Source organism: Cryptomeria japonica, chromosome 1 (genome assembly GCF_030272615.1).
Source record: "Cryptomeria japonica chromosome 1, Sugi_1.0, whole genome shotgun sequence".
NCBI lineage: Eukaryota > Viridiplantae > Streptophyta > Pinopsida > Cupressales > Cupressaceae > Cryptomeria > Cryptomeria japonica.
The window spans coordinates 49,312,302-49,330,863 of record NC_081405.1 but is presented as its reverse complement, the minus strand read 5'-3'; the positions used below and the strand labels follow the sequence as shown (position 1 = coordinate 49,330,863).

General features: G+C 33.2%; 1 protein-coding gene across 1 annotated transcript; it reads left to right on the top strand.

The window, feature by feature from the left end:
* Window positions 1-2,315: 2,315 nt before the first annotated feature.
* Window positions 2,316-17,907, top strand: LOC131060281 (uncharacterized). The gene is made up of 6 exons (XM_057993456.2): window positions 2,316-3,081; window positions 10,122-10,224; window positions 10,364-11,106; window positions 14,942-15,214; window positions 15,346-15,437; window positions 16,210-17,907. The coding sequence occupies exons 1-6, from the start codon at window positions 2,350-2,352 to the stop codon at window positions 17,237-17,239; spliced, it is 2,973 nt and encodes a 990-aa protein (XP_057849439.2). The 5' UTR covers window positions 2,316-2,349; the 3' UTR covers window positions 17,240-17,907.
* Window positions 17,908-18,562: the final 655 nt, after the last annotated feature.

The following is an 18,562-nucleotide window of genomic DNA, read 5'->3' as shown; positions in this document are numbered from 1 at the left end:
CCCAAAATTTATTATTTTGGTGATGGATCATAGAGTGTGATCTATAATGTTGATGTAAAAAATAAAACAGAATCAAATCCAAGAACAATATTTATCAACATGATTAACATAATTGGCCAAATCTATATGTATAGTTTTATAAATATAATAATTTTATTCTTGTATTGATTATAAATATGCATACAAATACTTATAGATTTATAAATCTATACTTATTAGTATATGTAGATTTATTAGTAACTATAAGTTTATTTATAAACCTACAAATACTTCTAAATATATTTACAAATATGTTTAATTACATATAAGTATATAGATTTATACATAGACTAATAACTATTCATAAGTATATTATAAATGTATAAGTACTGATAATATTTTTAGTTTATATCTAGCAAGACCATGAAGTCCTCAGGCACATTAGTCAAATGAGGGCCTTCAAAAAGTAGTTTTAGCCACCCGATACGGGGGCACGAGTCGCTGAAACCTCTTTGGATTAGAGCCAAGGACAAAAGGGTATCCATTTTGCCAAATATGCTCAGGGCATGATCCCAATCTCATTCCTTATTATGTCAAAGCCTTGCACTTAGTAAGACTTTCCGTTTAGTCTTGCTTGTGGCCTAATTTGGAGGCATTCAACTTCACCAGCAGACCAAGTGTCTATTAATGTATGACTCTTATTTTAGGTTCGTGCGCAACCTCTTCTCTCTCCCCCTTGCTCCCCCTCTTTTATTTTTTAATCTCTGTTTTTTACCTTTGTGCGCTCTTTCATCCTATAATCAATTGTCAAAATTTAATCAGACATTGATGGTAAAAAAGTCCCACAAAATCAAATTCAGAAAACAACAATCAAATTGAAATTTATTAAATTTTTTAATGAAACCACAGACGTTCCACAACATCAATCTCACGTGGAAGGATTAAAGAAATTAGCATTCGACGTGAGGTGAACGCCAAATGAATGGAGACATTGTAGCCAAAATTTCCTTCAAATGTTTATGGGAATCCAAAAACATTGGTACTTAAACTTCACGCATTCCGTGTTTCCATAACATTTAAATAATCACTGCAATACTACGAAAACACCCACAATGTTGTAAATATTATTTTATTCAAGTATTCCATTGAGAAATAATTTGCCTTGTCTGCCATCAATGCATCATTCATGCGGGGGCGTCAGAATGGGGGAGAAAAAACTGACAGGTGGCAGTGACAATGCAATGGTATGATGAGAGTAAGGAAGGAATAAGGTGGCAGCCATATGGAACATGCTATGCCAGGGCACGGATAAGTTTTAACAGGTATTTAAATATCATTGTTTTAGTGCCCCATCACATGAACTCAGATTCCTCCAATCATAAATCATTTCAGAGATTACTGGTTTTGTGCACATCATTAAATTTTAGATGAGCTAACATCAAGTAAAAGCTTAGAGTGTGATGTTTAAGGGTGATTGAATTGAAATAATAGTTTGTTATAAAATTTCTAATTCGTGAAGATATATGAATCATTTGTACTGATATTTTGAATGTTGACTCCTTGAATCACTTGCAATTGAAGGAAAGACTAAACTTTTAATTGCAGAGAATGGATTTTCATCATTTATAAATATGAGACGAGTAGATGAATAGTTCTCAATGAAAATTGTCAAAAAAGAACTTGCATTTTTTGAAAAAAAAAAAGGTTGAAGATGAAATTTATGAAGATTTCATATTCAATATGAACAATTTGAGGATGAATGATTCAAACGAACTTGATGAAAAGACTCTTTTTTTTTATCAACATTGAAACTTGAAAATAAAATGCGACCTTTGATCCATGAAAGGTGCAGATTCAATCTAGAAAGTTTGGAGTGCATTCCGTAGAGTTCACTCTTCATGTTCAACACACCGTACACACTATAATTTGCTCGCTCTTCAAGCAATTCTGCCACACATGAACTCTGGAGTTTCTGCACATGGCATCTTGCACGTGCTCCCGTAGCCTGTGTCGTAGACCAGAAAATGTACATCACAATACATGTCCTCCAAGCTCCCTGGAATGAATCTATACCATTTATTTCTCATACGTGGACAATAAATAAATACATACAGCAATATTTATATTTATATTTATACGACAGCGAGCGCAGGGCCCAGAGTGGGTTCGATCAGTGCTCTGAAGCACGTGGTTCCGATCCCTATCATTTCAGACCCCGTATTTTTTTCGCATATAGACATCAAACAAAATGCCCAAAATTCTGACACAAATTATGCTCACAAAATTTAGCCTGGGAATGGGAAGGAGATTCCAGTCTATTTAGGTACAGAGCATTTGAGCTTGACAGTTGGCTGTGAGAAGTGAGAATTAATGGCGTCGTTAACACCGGGCGTTTTGCTGAAACTGTTGCAGCACATGAACTCCGACGTGAAAGTGGCCGGAGAATACAGGAGCGCCCTGTTACAGGTGACCGGCATAGTTCCTGCACTGGCCGGAAAAGAGCTGTGGCCGAACCGCGGGTTTTACCTCAAAGTTTCGGATTCTTCGCAGGCCACGTATGTTTCATTGGCGGAGGAGCAGGCTGACCTCATTCTCACCGACAAATTGCAGCTGGGGCAGTTCATCCACGTTGCCAAGCTGGAGTCCGGGACTCCCTATCCTGTCCTACGTGGCATTCGGCCCATTCCACGTCGGCATCCCTTCGTGGGCAGCCCTGAGGACATCCCTGTGTCTTGCGATTCCCGGGCTGTTGACTTGGCATTTTCGTTGGACGTTTCGTTTCGCAAGGAGTTGAGGAGATCCGGCAGTGCCACGTCAGCGCCGTCTGTCGGTCTTCGGTCACCCTGTGTCTCCCAGAAACGCCAGTCCTGTGGTGACGACAGGTGTGGAGATGGAAATGGAGTCGGAGGTCGTGAGATCGAATCGTGTAAAGGGAGGTCTGTGAGCACTGGGAGTAAAAGGAGGCCCAGGAGCGTTGGAAGAGGGAGTGTTGCGAATAAGGAGGTGGAGGCGAAGAGCCCGAGGCGAAGTTGGGAAGGAATTCTAGGATTTAATAGAAAGCTTGGGGAGAAAGCAATTAGCAAATCTGCTTCTATGGATCCTGTAAGTTTCTTTTTTTTTTTTAACTTCCGCTTCCTGTATATAATATATCAGTCAATGAAATCTTTTGGTCTTCTATATTCGTTTAAATTGGTAAGTTGAATATCAAGAAAGAAACTGAGATAGAAATTATAGGTCCATCAATAACATCTGTCCATGAAATCTTTTAGGCTTCTATGTTCTCCTATCATTTAGGAGTTTAGGTTACATGAAGTTAGATTGGATGGCAATTGGATCTTTTTTCTTAGATTGTTTGGTCCTCAATTTTCAGTGAAGTTTTCAATTTTTGTGTATTTTAATAATTTGGAGAGGTAGGGGAGATTAGTACTCAAGCGTGTGTGAAGAAGAGAAGCTAAAAGTGGAGGGGGTTTTGGGAATGGTAGTTGCTGTTGGGTACAATTAGTCTATTAGTGGATCACAAAAAGTGTCATGTTAATACTTATCTCCAAAAAGATTTAAGTAAATTTCAAAAAGCAACATCAGCACACCAATACACATGACTTAATACACAACTATCAGTCTTACTTCTCTTTGAGACTATTTTGGACACTTTAGCAAAAGAGGCACGTGATGCAGCAACTATTTTGATCATGTGGACTTGAAAACAATTTTTTTAAGTAGGGAACTTCACAAGCAAGTAGCTCTACAAAATTGAAAGTGATTTGAAATATCCATGACGGATTTTGGGAGGCAAGAAGTTAGGGTACTCCAATATAAGGCCCTCTTTCTTTGCAATTGTATATGGGAAAGGAGTAGCAGAACATGTTTAATAGTTGGATAGGGGAGAGGATTAGTAGTCTAATATTTGCTATTTTAGTGTCTAATGTTTTTAATAGTATAATAGTAGTAGTTGTAATTTTAAAGTTGTGCCTTGACTAGCATACATAATTGAATAGAATGTATTCTTTTAGATCTAAAAAGTAATATATCATGTGATATTGATTGACTTAAGTACACTTATTATAGTTTCATGTATAATTACCTATCTTATCTTTATTTTTGGATCTTTCTTGAGAAACATCAAAGAAAAACATATTGATATGATATCATATTTGATGACATAAACTTAAAACATTCATTACACAAATAAAAATATTGCCAAATAAACTATATATGAAAGTGATTCAAAGTGACCAACCATCTATGGTATTGAAAGGTACTAATTTAAAATATATAATTCTCATAAATATTTATATAATTTTTGGATTCCATTGCTTGGAATTGTTAGGCAAAGACAAGTAGCATGCTTTGAGAAAGAAATTCATGTGAACAAATGGTCATATCCATGCGTCCTACAAAAGTGAACAATAGTTTAAGGAATGAAGAGTGTTCTAATTGATGTTAAATGTATATGACTATTAAGATTCTTTGATTTAGAGTTAAAGATTGAGAGGCATTTATACTATCAATATGATCACCAATATGATTATAAGATCTTAGATAACGAAGAATGAAGAATGAAACACGTGTAATTATTATCATTTAAAATATAAAATTGGTTGAGTTGATTTTCTTTTGTACTTTTCTCAGTGTGCTTTTCACTATGACCTTTCTTTAATATGAGTTGTATAAGAAAGATTATACTACACTTAGTACGTTTTAGATGTATAATTTTCGGAATATTAGTATAGCCGACAATTTTGTCCTAGTTAATAAATAATATTTTTGTTAATTAAAATTATGTTGTAGTCAGTTATGTGATGTCACTTGTTTCCGAATGGGTAGTTGTTAATAGTTGCTAACAGTTGCCAATCCTAACCAACTACCAAACACTATTTATGTATTCATTATGTCTCAGGAACACAGAGTAATTTGTACACACATTGCATATGGTGATCAATGAAATATCTTTTTGAAGTCTATATTGTGTTCTACATTGATACATTGCATTGTGTTATGTTCTACAAATGATTTCTATTTACTTGATATAAAAATTGAATAGTTTCCTATGACAGTAAACAATGGGTATCATTACATTAAAAGAATCAGGTCAGATTTGAGTAATTTATGCCCTTTGATCCCAATAAAGGCAAGAAGAGGCCACTAGGTGGTCAAGACCAATCCACCAAGTGATATGTGAATATTGTACAATAAAGAGAATGAAGAAGAAAATTACAAGAAACATTTGAGGAAAATCCAATCAGATGATTAGATAATCCATACCTATTGTCAACGTTAGACAATTTTTAAACAATTGCATATCCTCCAAACTTTAGTGTCATCAATAATTTTGTATGACTACAAAGATTTGAAAGCCTAGACTTTATTTATCCACTTCATATTTCAACTATATATTTTATATAATGATCTACTACATAATAGATTAACATGTATGTACAATAAACCAATTAATCACAAAAAATATCCTTTCAAATCTTTTCAATCATCTATATTAAATATAAACAATAGCACACTTAGAAATACGATAGTTAAGAGATAATAAAGAGTGGACTCCTGTAGTCATTACAATAGTTTTAATTTTTTAATTTAAAAATAATTGACATTTGATAAATTTATACAAATTAGAAAAAAACAACAACAATAAGTGATGATAAATTTTTTTCTGACACATAAGACGAAGATGGAATTGCAATTATTTGAGATAGAAATTGCTAACTTCTATTGCACAAAAAGTATAATTAATTTTTTATATATATAATGTATTGAAATACAAAAGGAAGTCCTATGGGGTTTTACATAACAAGTCTATCTTAAGTTTTTTTTTCAAGTTAGATTTTCTTATGATAAAAATAATAATAGGTGTTTAGTCAATGTAATCATTTGTTCATTAATTTTAAATTTAATTAGTTTAGATTTTTCTTAAACATCAATTTTCTTTTTAACATAAAGAAAAAAATTATATCAAAAACAACAAAACTGCTTAATAGGTATGTCAATTTTTAAATATAATCACAACATATCAATTCTAGAAATTAAGAAAATCTAGATCATGGGCCATATATACACAATCAACAAAGTTTGAGTTGGGGGCTTAGTTCAATTGGTGAGTGCTTCCTATTCTAGGCACGATGTCATGAGGTCTAGTCTCCCCTAGTCCATGGTATTGGAGGGCATGTTGCAACAAAATCATCGATTGTGCTAAAAAAATTTCTCAATGCATTGCAATTAATAGGGGGCTACTCAAATCTTGTGGTTTAAAAAAACAAACATAATTGATAAGAAAGAAGGAACCCTCCAAATCCCATAGACAAGACATAAGAACTTGATCTTGTGAATTTGGTACATGTTCTAAATGTTGAAAAAAATGTTTGTGTTTATGTTAAAATAAAGGTAGTAGGAATACCATCTCAAATAGATAGTAATAATAAAGATAACCATAGGGGAATAACCAAATAGAACACTGCAAGAACAAAAATATTAGAATGAAGTACACCAACAAGAATAAATAATCTAGAGAGGCATTGCACAATTAGCATTAAAAAAAAAAAAGTCTCTTCTCAAGTCCTATATAGGACAATCTTTCAATTATTTTAGTATCAACCTTGATGTTATTCCACTTAGAAGCCAATTTAACCTAAAAATCAACACCTTAATTTTTTTCCCTTCTAATATGGATCCACTTAACAACATTGGAACCACAAATGAGGATGTTGATGTCTTTCTTACATTCATTCAACAACCACTATTGGAAGCGAGAGGAATACTTCCTTTTGAAATGATCAATCAAGATTTTAGAGTCAAATTCCATAATATTGTTGGTAAAATAATTTAGCTTAGCTTCTTGTGGCATTTGAACCACATTGAGACTGTTTCTTTAACATTGACCTAAACTATCTTGTTACTGTGAGAGGTTTTTTTCTCACTCTTTCTAAATTCTTATCGTCAATAGCGTATATAGACTTGTCATTAACTTGTAGGCTCCATTATTCTTGTATTGATACATATACTTATAAATCTATCTATATATTATAAATATGCATACAAGTACTTATAGATTTATGAATCTATACTTATTATTATATATAGATCTATTAGTAACTAGATAAGTTTATTTAATAATCTACAAATACTTATAAGTATATTCACAAGTATTTATAAATATTTAACTACATATAAATATATAGATTTAAAAATAGACTTATAACTACTCATAAGTTTATTATAAATCTATAAGTAGTGATAATATTTTTAGTTTATATCATTATACAAATAATTTATTCTTTTTCATATGTTTTTCTTCTATTTTTTTCATTTAATTCTCTTTCTTTGTATGACTTTCATTCTTTTTCTTTTTCTTTTTTTTTTTTTTCTTTTTTTTTTTAATGGAGGTTTAGACCTACGAGTACGATAGTCTTAGTAAGGGTATTAATCTATAGGCTGAAACCTCTTTGGATAAGAGTCTAGAGCTGAGGGGCATCCATTCCACCGAATTTACTTGATGAGGACTATGTACGATAGTCTTAGTAAGGGTATTGATCTATAGGCTGAAACCTCGTTGGATAAGAGTCTAGAGCTGAGGGGCATCCATTCCACCGAATTTACTTGATGAGGACTATGTACGATAGTCTAGTAAGGGTATTAATCTATAAGCTGAAACCTCTTTGGATAAGAGTCTAGGGCTGAGGGGCATCCATTCCACCGAATTTACTTGATGAGGCATAGTCCTGGCCTCATCTCTTATGATGTCGGAGCCTTGCACTCAGCAAGACTTGATCCTCCCGTTGTTTAATTAAGAACCATTCAACTTCACCAACAAACTAAAAGTCTATTGACATACAACTCTTACTTTGAGTTTGTGTGCAACCTCTTTTCTCTCCCCCTTTCTCCTCCTCTTTTAATTTTTAATCTTTTTTTTTAACTATGTACTCTTTCATCTTATAATAAATTATGAAATATGATTCAAAATGTTAGATATTAAAAAATGTCCACAGAATCAAATCCAAAAACCCAACAATCAAGTTGAAATTTATTAATTTTTTTTATATTCCGCAAAAATGAGTCTCACGTGGAAGGATTTAAGAACTTAGCATTACAAATCGAGATTTGTTTCAATTGTTTATGGGAATCCAAGAAGATTGGAACTTAAACTTGAAGCATTCCGCGTTGCGAGAACACTGGAATAATCACTGCAATGCTACGAAAACACCCACAATATATTTTATTTTTATTTTTTAAGTGACAAATAATTTGCCTTGTCTGTCATCATTTATGCGAGGGGCGTCAGAATGAGGGAGAAAAAACTGACAGGTGGCAGTGACAATGCAATGGGTATGATGAGAGTAAGGAAGGAATAAGGTGGCAGGCATATGGAACATGCTATGCCAGGGCACGGATGGTTTTAATGGAAGAAAAAAGTTGAATAGAAAGAATTACCTACATGTAATTGAAATGAAAAGGAAAATAGATGGTAAATGGAATATTAGGTAATTTAGAAGAATCTTTGAACATTAATGAATGTAGTGAAAGATAAATGATAGAGAAAGTCAATGCAGTCATTTTGAAGAATAAATTGGGAGAAAAAAGAATAATGTGTAGTTATCGAATAAAAATTAGTTTGTGTTATTTAAGATGTAACATTCGAAAGTCAATATATAAGAAAGAGTGCATTGATATAATATGTTGTTTTTGTACTTTGGAGTTAATAGAAATGAAAAGTTTAGCTTAAATAGCACACTAATAAGTGGGTTCTATTGGAGATGTAGATGTCATTTTAGATGAGCCACCTACCAAGTCAAAGTTTAGAGTGATTAAATTGAAATAATACTAGATGTCATAAAATTTTGAATTCAAGAAGATATATTAATCATTTGCATTGATATTTTAAATGTCAATTCCTTGATTATCTTTAAACAAAAAAAAAAAGATAAACCAAAATTGTGAACTATTTGATCAAAGATAAATGATAATTGATTCAAGATCATAAAAAAGATATCCAATAGACTTAATACAAACAACCTATTATTAATATTTATATGCATCACAACATCATTTGATTTCTTATAATGAATTGCTTGATCTTGTAGACATTTGTTTAAAATTTTTTTTAAGTTTCTAAGGGAGTAGGATGTCAAATCACAAGTGGAAGTAGTTAGAAAGAATCTAAAAGCATGTAATCACTAGTAATCTCAAAGTCAAATCAACGGTCTCTTATGAGATTCTTTTGGCTAAAACATGAATGTTTCTAAACGAAGATTCAACAATAATTTGTTTGCTAAGTTATTTAAAAAAAATTTGAAGCATGGATAAGCTTTGTTCACCCAAAAAGGAATAAGACTTTGATGAAGCAAAATAGCAAGTGGATGAGCAAATGGGTTTTCAATTTGCAAGAATACCGCAACATTAATGAAGAGATAAAAAGGTTTGCGTTAGAAAAATTCAAAATTACTACATGGACAAAGCAAACTGATCAAAAACATCGTATTATGTTAAAGAGTTCAAACCCATGTGAGAACATGATGAAAAAGATTATTTGAGGGTTGCAATTAAAGGAAAGTCTAGACTTCTAGTTGCATAGTTGAGAACAAATTTGAATCATCTTAGATGCAAGACTGGTAGATGGATAACTCTCAATTAAAATTGGAAGGAGAAAAATAATATTTTTTGTAGCAAAGAAGTGGTTAAAACTAAAGAGCGCCTCATCATTGAATGTGCAATGTGTGAAGATATTCGTATTCAATACAAAAAACAATTTAAAAATAAATAATCTAAATGAATCTTTAAAAGAAACAAGACTTAATAATACAAGCTTTTTGATCCAGATTCATAATATAAAAATTAAAAATAGAAGATCAGTCTATGAAAGATGGATTATTCAATCTGGAGACTTTGGAGTGTATTCCGTAGAGTTCACTCTTCATGTACAACACACCGTACACACTATAATTTGCGGGCTCTTTAAGCGATTCTGCCACAGATGAACTCTGGAGTTGCACATGGCAGCATGGCATCTTGCACGTGCTCCCGTAGCATGTGTCGTAAATGTCGACCAGAAAATGTACATCACAATACATGTTCTCCAAGCTCCCTGGAATGAATCTACACCATTTACTTCTCATACGTGGACAATAGATAAATACACACAGCAACATTTATATTTATATTTATACTACCGCGAGCGCAGGGCCCAGCGTGGGTTCGATCAGTGTCCTGAAGCACGTGCTTCCGATCCCTATCAATTCAGACCCCGTATTTTTTTCGTATATAGACATCAAACAAAATGCCCAAAATTCTGACACAAATTATGCTCACAAAATTTAGCCTGTGAATGGGAATGAAATTCCAGTTTAATTCGGCACAGCATTTGAGCTTGGTTGGAAGACGTGAGAATTAATGGCGTCGTTAACACCGGGCGTTTTGCTGAAACTGTTGCAGCACATGAACTCCGACGTGAAAGTGGCCGGAGAATATAGGAGCGCCCTGTTACAGGTGATCGGAATAGTTCCCGCACTGGCCGGAAAAGAGCTGTGGCCGAACCGCGGGTTTTACCTTAAAGTTTCGGATTCTGCACAGGCCACGTATGTTTCATTGGCGGAGGAGCAGGCCGACCTCATTCTCACAGACAAATTGCAGCTCGGCCAGTTCATCCACGTTGCCAAGCTGGAGTCCGGGACTCCCTATCCTGTCCTACGTGGCGTTCGGCCCGTTCCACGTCGGCGTCCGTTCGTGGGTAGCCCCGAGGACATCCCTGTGTCCTGCGATTTCCCGGCTTTTGACTTGGCATTTTCGTTGGACGTTTCGTTTCGCAAGGAGTTGAGGAGATCCGGCAGTGCCACGTCAGCGCCGTCTGTCGGTCTTCGGTCACCCTGTATCTCCCAGAAACGCCAGTCCTGTGGTGACGACAGGTGTGGGGATGGAAATGGAGAGGGAGGTCGTGGGATCGAATCCTGTAAGAGGTCTGTGAACACTGGAAGTAAGAGGAGGCCCAGGAGCGCTGGAGGACCAGGAGGAGGGAGTGTCGCGAATAAGGAGGTGGAGGTGAAGAGCCTGCGACGAAGTTGGGAAGGAATTCTAGGATTTAATAGAAAGCTTGGGGAGAAAGCGATTAGCAAATCTGCTTCTATGGATCCTGTAAGTTTCTTTTCTTTTTTTCCAAGCTGTTTCTTTTGTATATAGGTATGTCAGTCCATGAAATCTTTTGATCTTGTATATTTGTTTAAATTGGTAAGTTTAGGTTTATTTCGGCATCATTTAGGAGTTTAGGGTGCATAAACTTGGGATAAGCAAATTTTATAGGCGTTCAGTTTTTAATTTGTATTAAAGTTTGGATTCTTTTGTATTATCTGTGTTCTTTTTGGGTATGATTATGTATGTTTTTTTGCATCAATAACATATAGAAAGAACACAGACAATTCATTATGGATTGTGGAAAATTGATATCTCTGTTTTTTTCTATTCTAATAATTTGAAGAGGTAGGAAAGAAGAACACAGACAATTCATTATGGATTGTGGAAAATTGATATCTCTGTTTTTTTCTATTCTAATAATTTGAAGAGGTGGGAAAGAAGAGTAGGTAGTGGAACATGAGAAGAGGAGTAGTTGAGCATGTTTAGTAGCTGTATAAGGTGTTTAATAGTTGTATAGGAAAAAGATTAGTAGTTGAACATTTACTATTGACTTAGATTTTTTTGAAAAATCATCTAAATAAATATTGACATTATTTAACTATATAAATTAAAGCATTTATTACAAGTAGAAGCCTTACCAAATATCTAATCTATATGAAAGTGATTCTGAGTCACCATCATGATATTGGAAGGTACGAAATTAAAATATTTACACAAAAGTCCTTTTGTAATTTAATTCTCGCAGGCCACAATGGCTCCACGGGACAAAGTTCCTCCTTAGAGTTAAAAAGTACTTTGCAAGCGCTGTTTAAATGCTCTAATATTAGCTTAAAATTCCATAATTAAAGCATTTATATAAATTGATCAAAATTTTAAATTAAATGTGCCTAAGCGATTGACTTGATCAAAATGCTGCATTAATTCTCAGTGGACAGTGTTTAGTCCGAGCGTAGAGTACATAGCAATCAGAGTTAAAATATATTAAAATAAATGAGTAATATTCAGAGAGTGTACGAGTAAACACAACAAAATGGATTGCGGTTATTTTGGTTTCAAAACAGATCTTTCGTACAGCATGATAGTGATGTGTTAGTCAATCACAGCCGTGGCCCTCGCGATTCTATTATTGATTGTGTTAGGCAAAGGTAAGGAGCACACCGTAAGAAATGAACAAACGGTCATATCAAACCATCCTAGAAAAGTAAAAGAGTTTGAGAAATGATGTTTTCTACAAAGGTTAAATATATTTTATATCATTTATATGATTATTTTGTTTTTGATATTAATAAGAAGGGTGTGGACAAGCACATTTTAGGTAGTTATAATCAGTCATTAATAGTACATTAACAACACCAAAATAGTTTAGACTATAATCAGTCATTAATTAAAAAGGTTAATTTGGTATATAATTATTTTGACTAAATTTGGTATTTATCTGCTTCATCTTTCAACTATATATTTTATGTAATGATAGTACTCGATAAATTAACAAGTATGGACAATACATCAATTGATTATAATAAATATCCATTCAAAACTTTTCAATCATAAATGTTAAATATAAACCAAATATGATAGTTAAGAAAGAATAACGAGTGGACTCCCATAGTTTTTTTACTATACAAATAATTGACATTTTATAAATTTGTACAAATTATAAAAGACCAACAATAGTGCGTGATGTAAGTTTTCATGACACAGGATGGAGATGGAATTGCAATTATTTGAGATAGTCATTGATAGCTTCTATTGCACAAAATGTATAATTTTTTTTTTTTTTTTTAATAGCATATTGAGATACAAAAGCAAGTCGTGTGGAGTTCTATATAACAAGTATATCTTAAGTATTTTTTAGGCTAGATTTTCTTATGATAAGAATAACAATAGTTGTTTATTTTTTTAACATAAAGGAAAAAAGTTTATATCAAAACAACTATAAGTTTGGATTGTTTAATAGGTCTTCCAATATTAAAATAATCATAACACATCAATTTTAGAAATTAAGAAAATCTAGATGGACTAAAAATACAAAATCAACAAGAATGGAGCCCTCCAAGTCTCATGGACATGACGTAAGAACTTGATCTTGTGAAGGTTGTGCATGTTCTAAATGCTGGAAGCAATGTTTGTGTTTATGGTAAAAAATTGGAGTAATATGAATACCACTTAAAAAAGGTAGTAATAGTAAAGTTAACTGCAGGGAAATTTATTGCAAAAATGAACATATCAGCAAGAAGTACACCAACAAGAATAAAGAATCCGTAAAGGCATTGTAGTTAGCATTCAAAAGAAAACTTAGGTCTCTTCTCAAGTCCTAGATAGGGCAATCTTTCAATTATTTTAATATCAACCTTGATGTCATTCCACTTAGATTTAACCAAGAAATCAACACCCTAATTTTATTCCCTTCTACTATGGATGTACTTGACAACATTAAAGCCACAAATGAGGATGTTGATCTATCTTTCTTACATTCATTCAACAACCACTATTGGAAGTGAGAGTTATACTTCCTTTTGAAGTGATCAATAAAGATTTTAGAGTCAAATTCTATAATGTTATTGGTAAAATCATTTAGCTTAGCTTCTAAAGAGTTTTGCAAATGACCAAAAAAAATCAAAGCTCTAAATTCTAGCTAAAATTTTTCTTAATAATCTTGAATCCAAACTCGGCAAATTTCTTCCTGATTGACCATAATTCTATCATAAGCTTGACTAATGTGCCTTCTTGTACCATAAAAAATACTTTGATTATGTTTTTGCTAGATTTTCTAGTAGGTCAATCTATAACTAATATCATCCAACGGATTAAAGTTTTTAGCATTAAAGAGGATCATGAATGATTCATAAGAGAGTATTGGATATAACCCTAACTATTCCATGAAATACCCAACAAATCACACCATAAACAAGATAGGAAACCAATAGGCTAAAAGAAGACACATTCCATTGTCTTTATCTATTTGGACTATCAACCCCACATAGAAGAAATTTACCTACAATAGTAATCCAGTTGAAAGTAGTAGCCATTGGCCAACATTTAGGATGCCAAATCCTTTTCCAAAACTTAGAGTTCTTAACTTCTAGGTTTTCAATCAAAAGAATTTTATAGCCAATTTACAACATCTGAAATATAATTCCAAGCTAAAAGTAAACACTATAGAAATCTATATAATAGAAGTGATGCATACAAAATCTTAAGCAAATTAAAAGAAAACATGCTACATAATATTTCACTTGGAAAAACCCTTTCAAATTAAAATAATAATATAATAACCTTCTTTACTATTACATAAAAACTCAATCATTCACAATACAATAATAAAACTCTTAACCTTTATACATATACAAATACTACTAAATACATAAAAAAAATATTTTTTACATTTTACATATCACATGAATACTTGAAAACCATGAACAAAAATAAAATGCCCATACAAAAACTTAAAAAAAATACTTTCACTAATTAATACTTAAAAATTTTCTTGTCACTACTCTCTATAACCTTCATTGTAGGTATAACTGGCCAAAATATATTTTTTAGGTTGAAATCATGCAAAAGTCTGAAAGTCCATTTGGCCTGGCCTCTTAAGAAATGATCTTCCTTGCAACAATTCTCATAAACATTGGGAAGTACACTAGTTTGTGATCTATCCCTGGTTTTGTTAAGTCCAAATTGCCAGTATTCATTCAATTGCTCCATGTTCTATGTCTATTATGAAGGAAAAAATGTGTTTTCTAATAACAAATCTACTAACTAAACATAATGTAATATCACCAAACAGATTTTGCTTGTTCTAATATGTTGCATTGTCCTGGTTGCTTTGATATGCCAGATTCCAATGAAGAAAAAACTCTCTGGAATAAGTGAACAATCCCCCAAAACATGTAACATAGGCTCCTCACCAGTAAAGGTGAGAACTGGACAGGGACCTGCAAATTTGGGAAGTACTAATTCACCATCCAATCAGAATTCTGCCTGCAATAAGACTTGCTCTGATGCATCTATTCCTTGTAATCTAGTCAAGGCATCTATCCATAACAAGAGGTTGACTGATGGCAGTATTGCATGGGATTCCCTCCCCTCAAGCTTTGTTGGAGCTGGAAAGGTATGTTTATATGTATATTATTTTACTTTCATGAAAATGAAGCAATTTTCTTGTTTGATGGCTTCCTGCTTGAGTAGTCTTGCAATGCATCAAGATGATCGGTTGTGTTTGGTTTGTGGTTTTCATTGCAGGAAGTTCTGGAAAGAAGAGATGCAGCTCTTTTGGCTGCAACAGAGGCCTTACAAGAAGCATCAGCAGCAGAAAGTGTTGTTCGGTGTTTGAGGTAATCCTTAAATAGTTTGAAGCTTAAAAAACTATGGAGTGACTAATTTAGTCAATTTCTATAATGTTCACCAATCTTTTGGGTACTGATTGGGCAAGTTGACTCAAAAACTATATAATTGAATTCTGATAGCAATATCATAATTTAGTCTGGTATGTTAATGCTTTGATGTTTAAGAATAATATTATCCACTTTTCCTTGTAAAGACTGTCTATGTTCAATGCACATATTTAAGGCTTAAAAATGCTATACAGTATGGTTGCAATCTAATACGACATTATCGTGGGTAGTTCTGTTTTGTCATTTTGGTTTAAACAACATACTCGATTTGTTTAGGTGGTTCATCTTAAATCATACCAGAAAAACGAGTATAATTTGCGATGAATTATATGAACAAATCAAAGTTTAGAGTATGCTGTTTAAGCCCACCTGTTCTACCCATAATGGTTGCTGAAGGGCTTATCATCAGATGGAATGTTGAAATGTTTTTGTTTGTCGGAATTTTGAAGAGTACAACATCCCTCAGAAAGATGGATTGACCAAACAATTACATCAAGCTAGTAGCTTTAATGACATAAGATTTCTTCAAAGAGATCCATATTTTATCATGCATTTTGTGTATAATGTTCATTTTTCAGATTTCCAGGTTGAATAGTTAGTCATCTAAGACTAATATCAATTTTTAACTGTTCTAATCTTCATGTTTGTAACATCTTGTCAATTTTGCGTCACTTGTTTATTAAGATTTGCTAAAGGAAACGTTGTTTTCCAGCATGTTTGCAGAATTGTGTTCGTCAGCAAAGAAAGATGAGCCTCAGCCTTCTGTGGAGCAATTTTTAGATCTCCATGCCAGGGTGGGCAGAGCATTGTCTGTGGCAGATGACCTGGCAAAAAGTAAGAATTTTGGAGATGACAAAAGCAATATCACTTCAGCAGTGGAAGCTTGCAACCTTTCATCAGAGGGAAGCAAGAGTGCAAATTTATGGATCCGTGCAGCTTTAGCCACAGACTTGTCTTCCTTTACTCTTCTCAGAAAGCAGACCACAACTGCTGGCCACAAAGAAGCCGGTAAAGAAAACCCTGTTAACAATCAACTCTTTCTTGTGCTTGACAATTCTTCAAAAATACTTGCAGTCAAAGCCCAGAATTCTGAATTATCATCAAAAAAGGTTTCTCCACCTAGCAAATCTTTGGGTAGTCATGACAAGAAGAATTCACATTCAAATGATTGTGAAGGTGGGCAGACAAAGGCTTCTATGAAAGCTACTAGGAGAAGAAATTCAAATGATATCACTGGAAAAAATGATGGTGGGAGAAATCTGAACAGGAAACGCCAAGATCAACTTCAAAAGGATCTGCCTCTTACAGAGTGGGTGAAAGGCAGAGGTTTGAATGAAACTGCAGACTTGGCTAAACAGCTAATGTGCAAATCACAAAAATGGTTCTTGAACTTCATGGAGGATGCCTTAGATAGTGGTTTCCAAGCCATAGATGGTACTGAAAGTGGGGTGGATAATGAAGGAGCTAAAACTAGTGCACAGTCAGAAAACTGTCAAGTAGCAGGTATGTTATCACAGCTAAAAAGAGTGAATGATTGGCTAGATGAGACTGGATCTACAAAGGACCTTCCTGATGGAAGAAAGCAAGAAGAATTCATAGATCCAGAACTGGCCATGAACTTGACTAGTATAAGAAAGAAAATATATGAGTTTCTTCTCCAGCATGTGGAGTCAGCAGCAGCTGCACTTGGTAACCAATCTGTTACACTCCAAAGCAAAGTAGCTAATCTGATGGTGGCATGAAATAAGAATTGTTGCCTTCAAACTTGGGTTCTTTAACCATGTTTCTTTTTTCAAAAGCCATGAATAATTCTTTTGGCTTTCTTCATTCTGATGATGGATCACGGAGTGTGATCCAAAATGTTGATGCAAAAATCTTGAATACAATTGAATCCAGCAACGACATTCTGATATCATAGATTGTAGAAATCTCCTACCACTAATATGTACATGGCTTGTGGGAAGATGTGGTAGCAGAGCATACATCTTTTGTATTGTAGTTCCATTCAAGCTGTAAAAATGATATCAAGTTTCAACACAGTATAAATGAGTTGCAACAGAGAAGTATAAAGGATCTTTTCTCTGTTGTAAGAGAGGCAGAGAATGTTTCGTACAGAGAAATCTAATGGACTGAACTGAATTTCCCTTCTCGAGGGGATCAGATTCATATTTTTTGAAAAGGGAAATTCAGTAGATGAATTTTTTTTTTTTTGGAAAAGGGTGATCGTTGGAATTTGCTGCTGTAACAGCAGTTCCAGATATATGTAGTCTTTTCTAACACTATTCCCTCAAGTTTTTCTTCGCAACTTTGATGTCCTGTTTTTTAGGCCATTACATGGTCTTACATCTTATCTGGTACTCATTTTCAAGACTTTCTTAATTCTAAATTTGCTTCTGAACTTTGGAAGAAACTATTTCATTCTATAGTTTTACCTTGTTAGTATTATCGTAGACAAGTTGAATTTATTATGTTACATTAATTTTCTGATATATTGATGATCTGTCTTTAGATATTTTGTTTATATATGATAAATAAGTTTTGTTTTTTTAAATTGTATTTTTAATATTATGATATAATATAAAATATTTTTTTGTAAAACTTACAATTCATCAAATTCTTTCTCTAATCACAATTTTTTACATATTATTGAATGTGTTGTATACATCTATGTATCGATTTCAACCTACAACATGCGATAATACCTAATCTTATAGTGATGACATAATTTAAAATAAATTTGGGTTCATCAACACAATTATGCTAGTTAAAATTTAGAAACGTTATTAGTAAAGATGTGATCACATGCCAAATATTCAACCACAAGTTTTGAAGTGCCTTTTTAAAGTAACCAAATAAATAATATCAAGTCTAGTTAGAGTCAAATAAATGATTTTGTAAACTATCTAAATAATATATATTTTTTTTTCAATGAAAGTGGATTATTCCACTAAACTTTTTTATTAATATTTTTTATTTTTTACACAGGATTCAAAGAGCATACCAGAGAAAAGAACCCTGGGAAGAAAACCTCCGGTCACAACTCATAAAATAAACCTATAGTATCT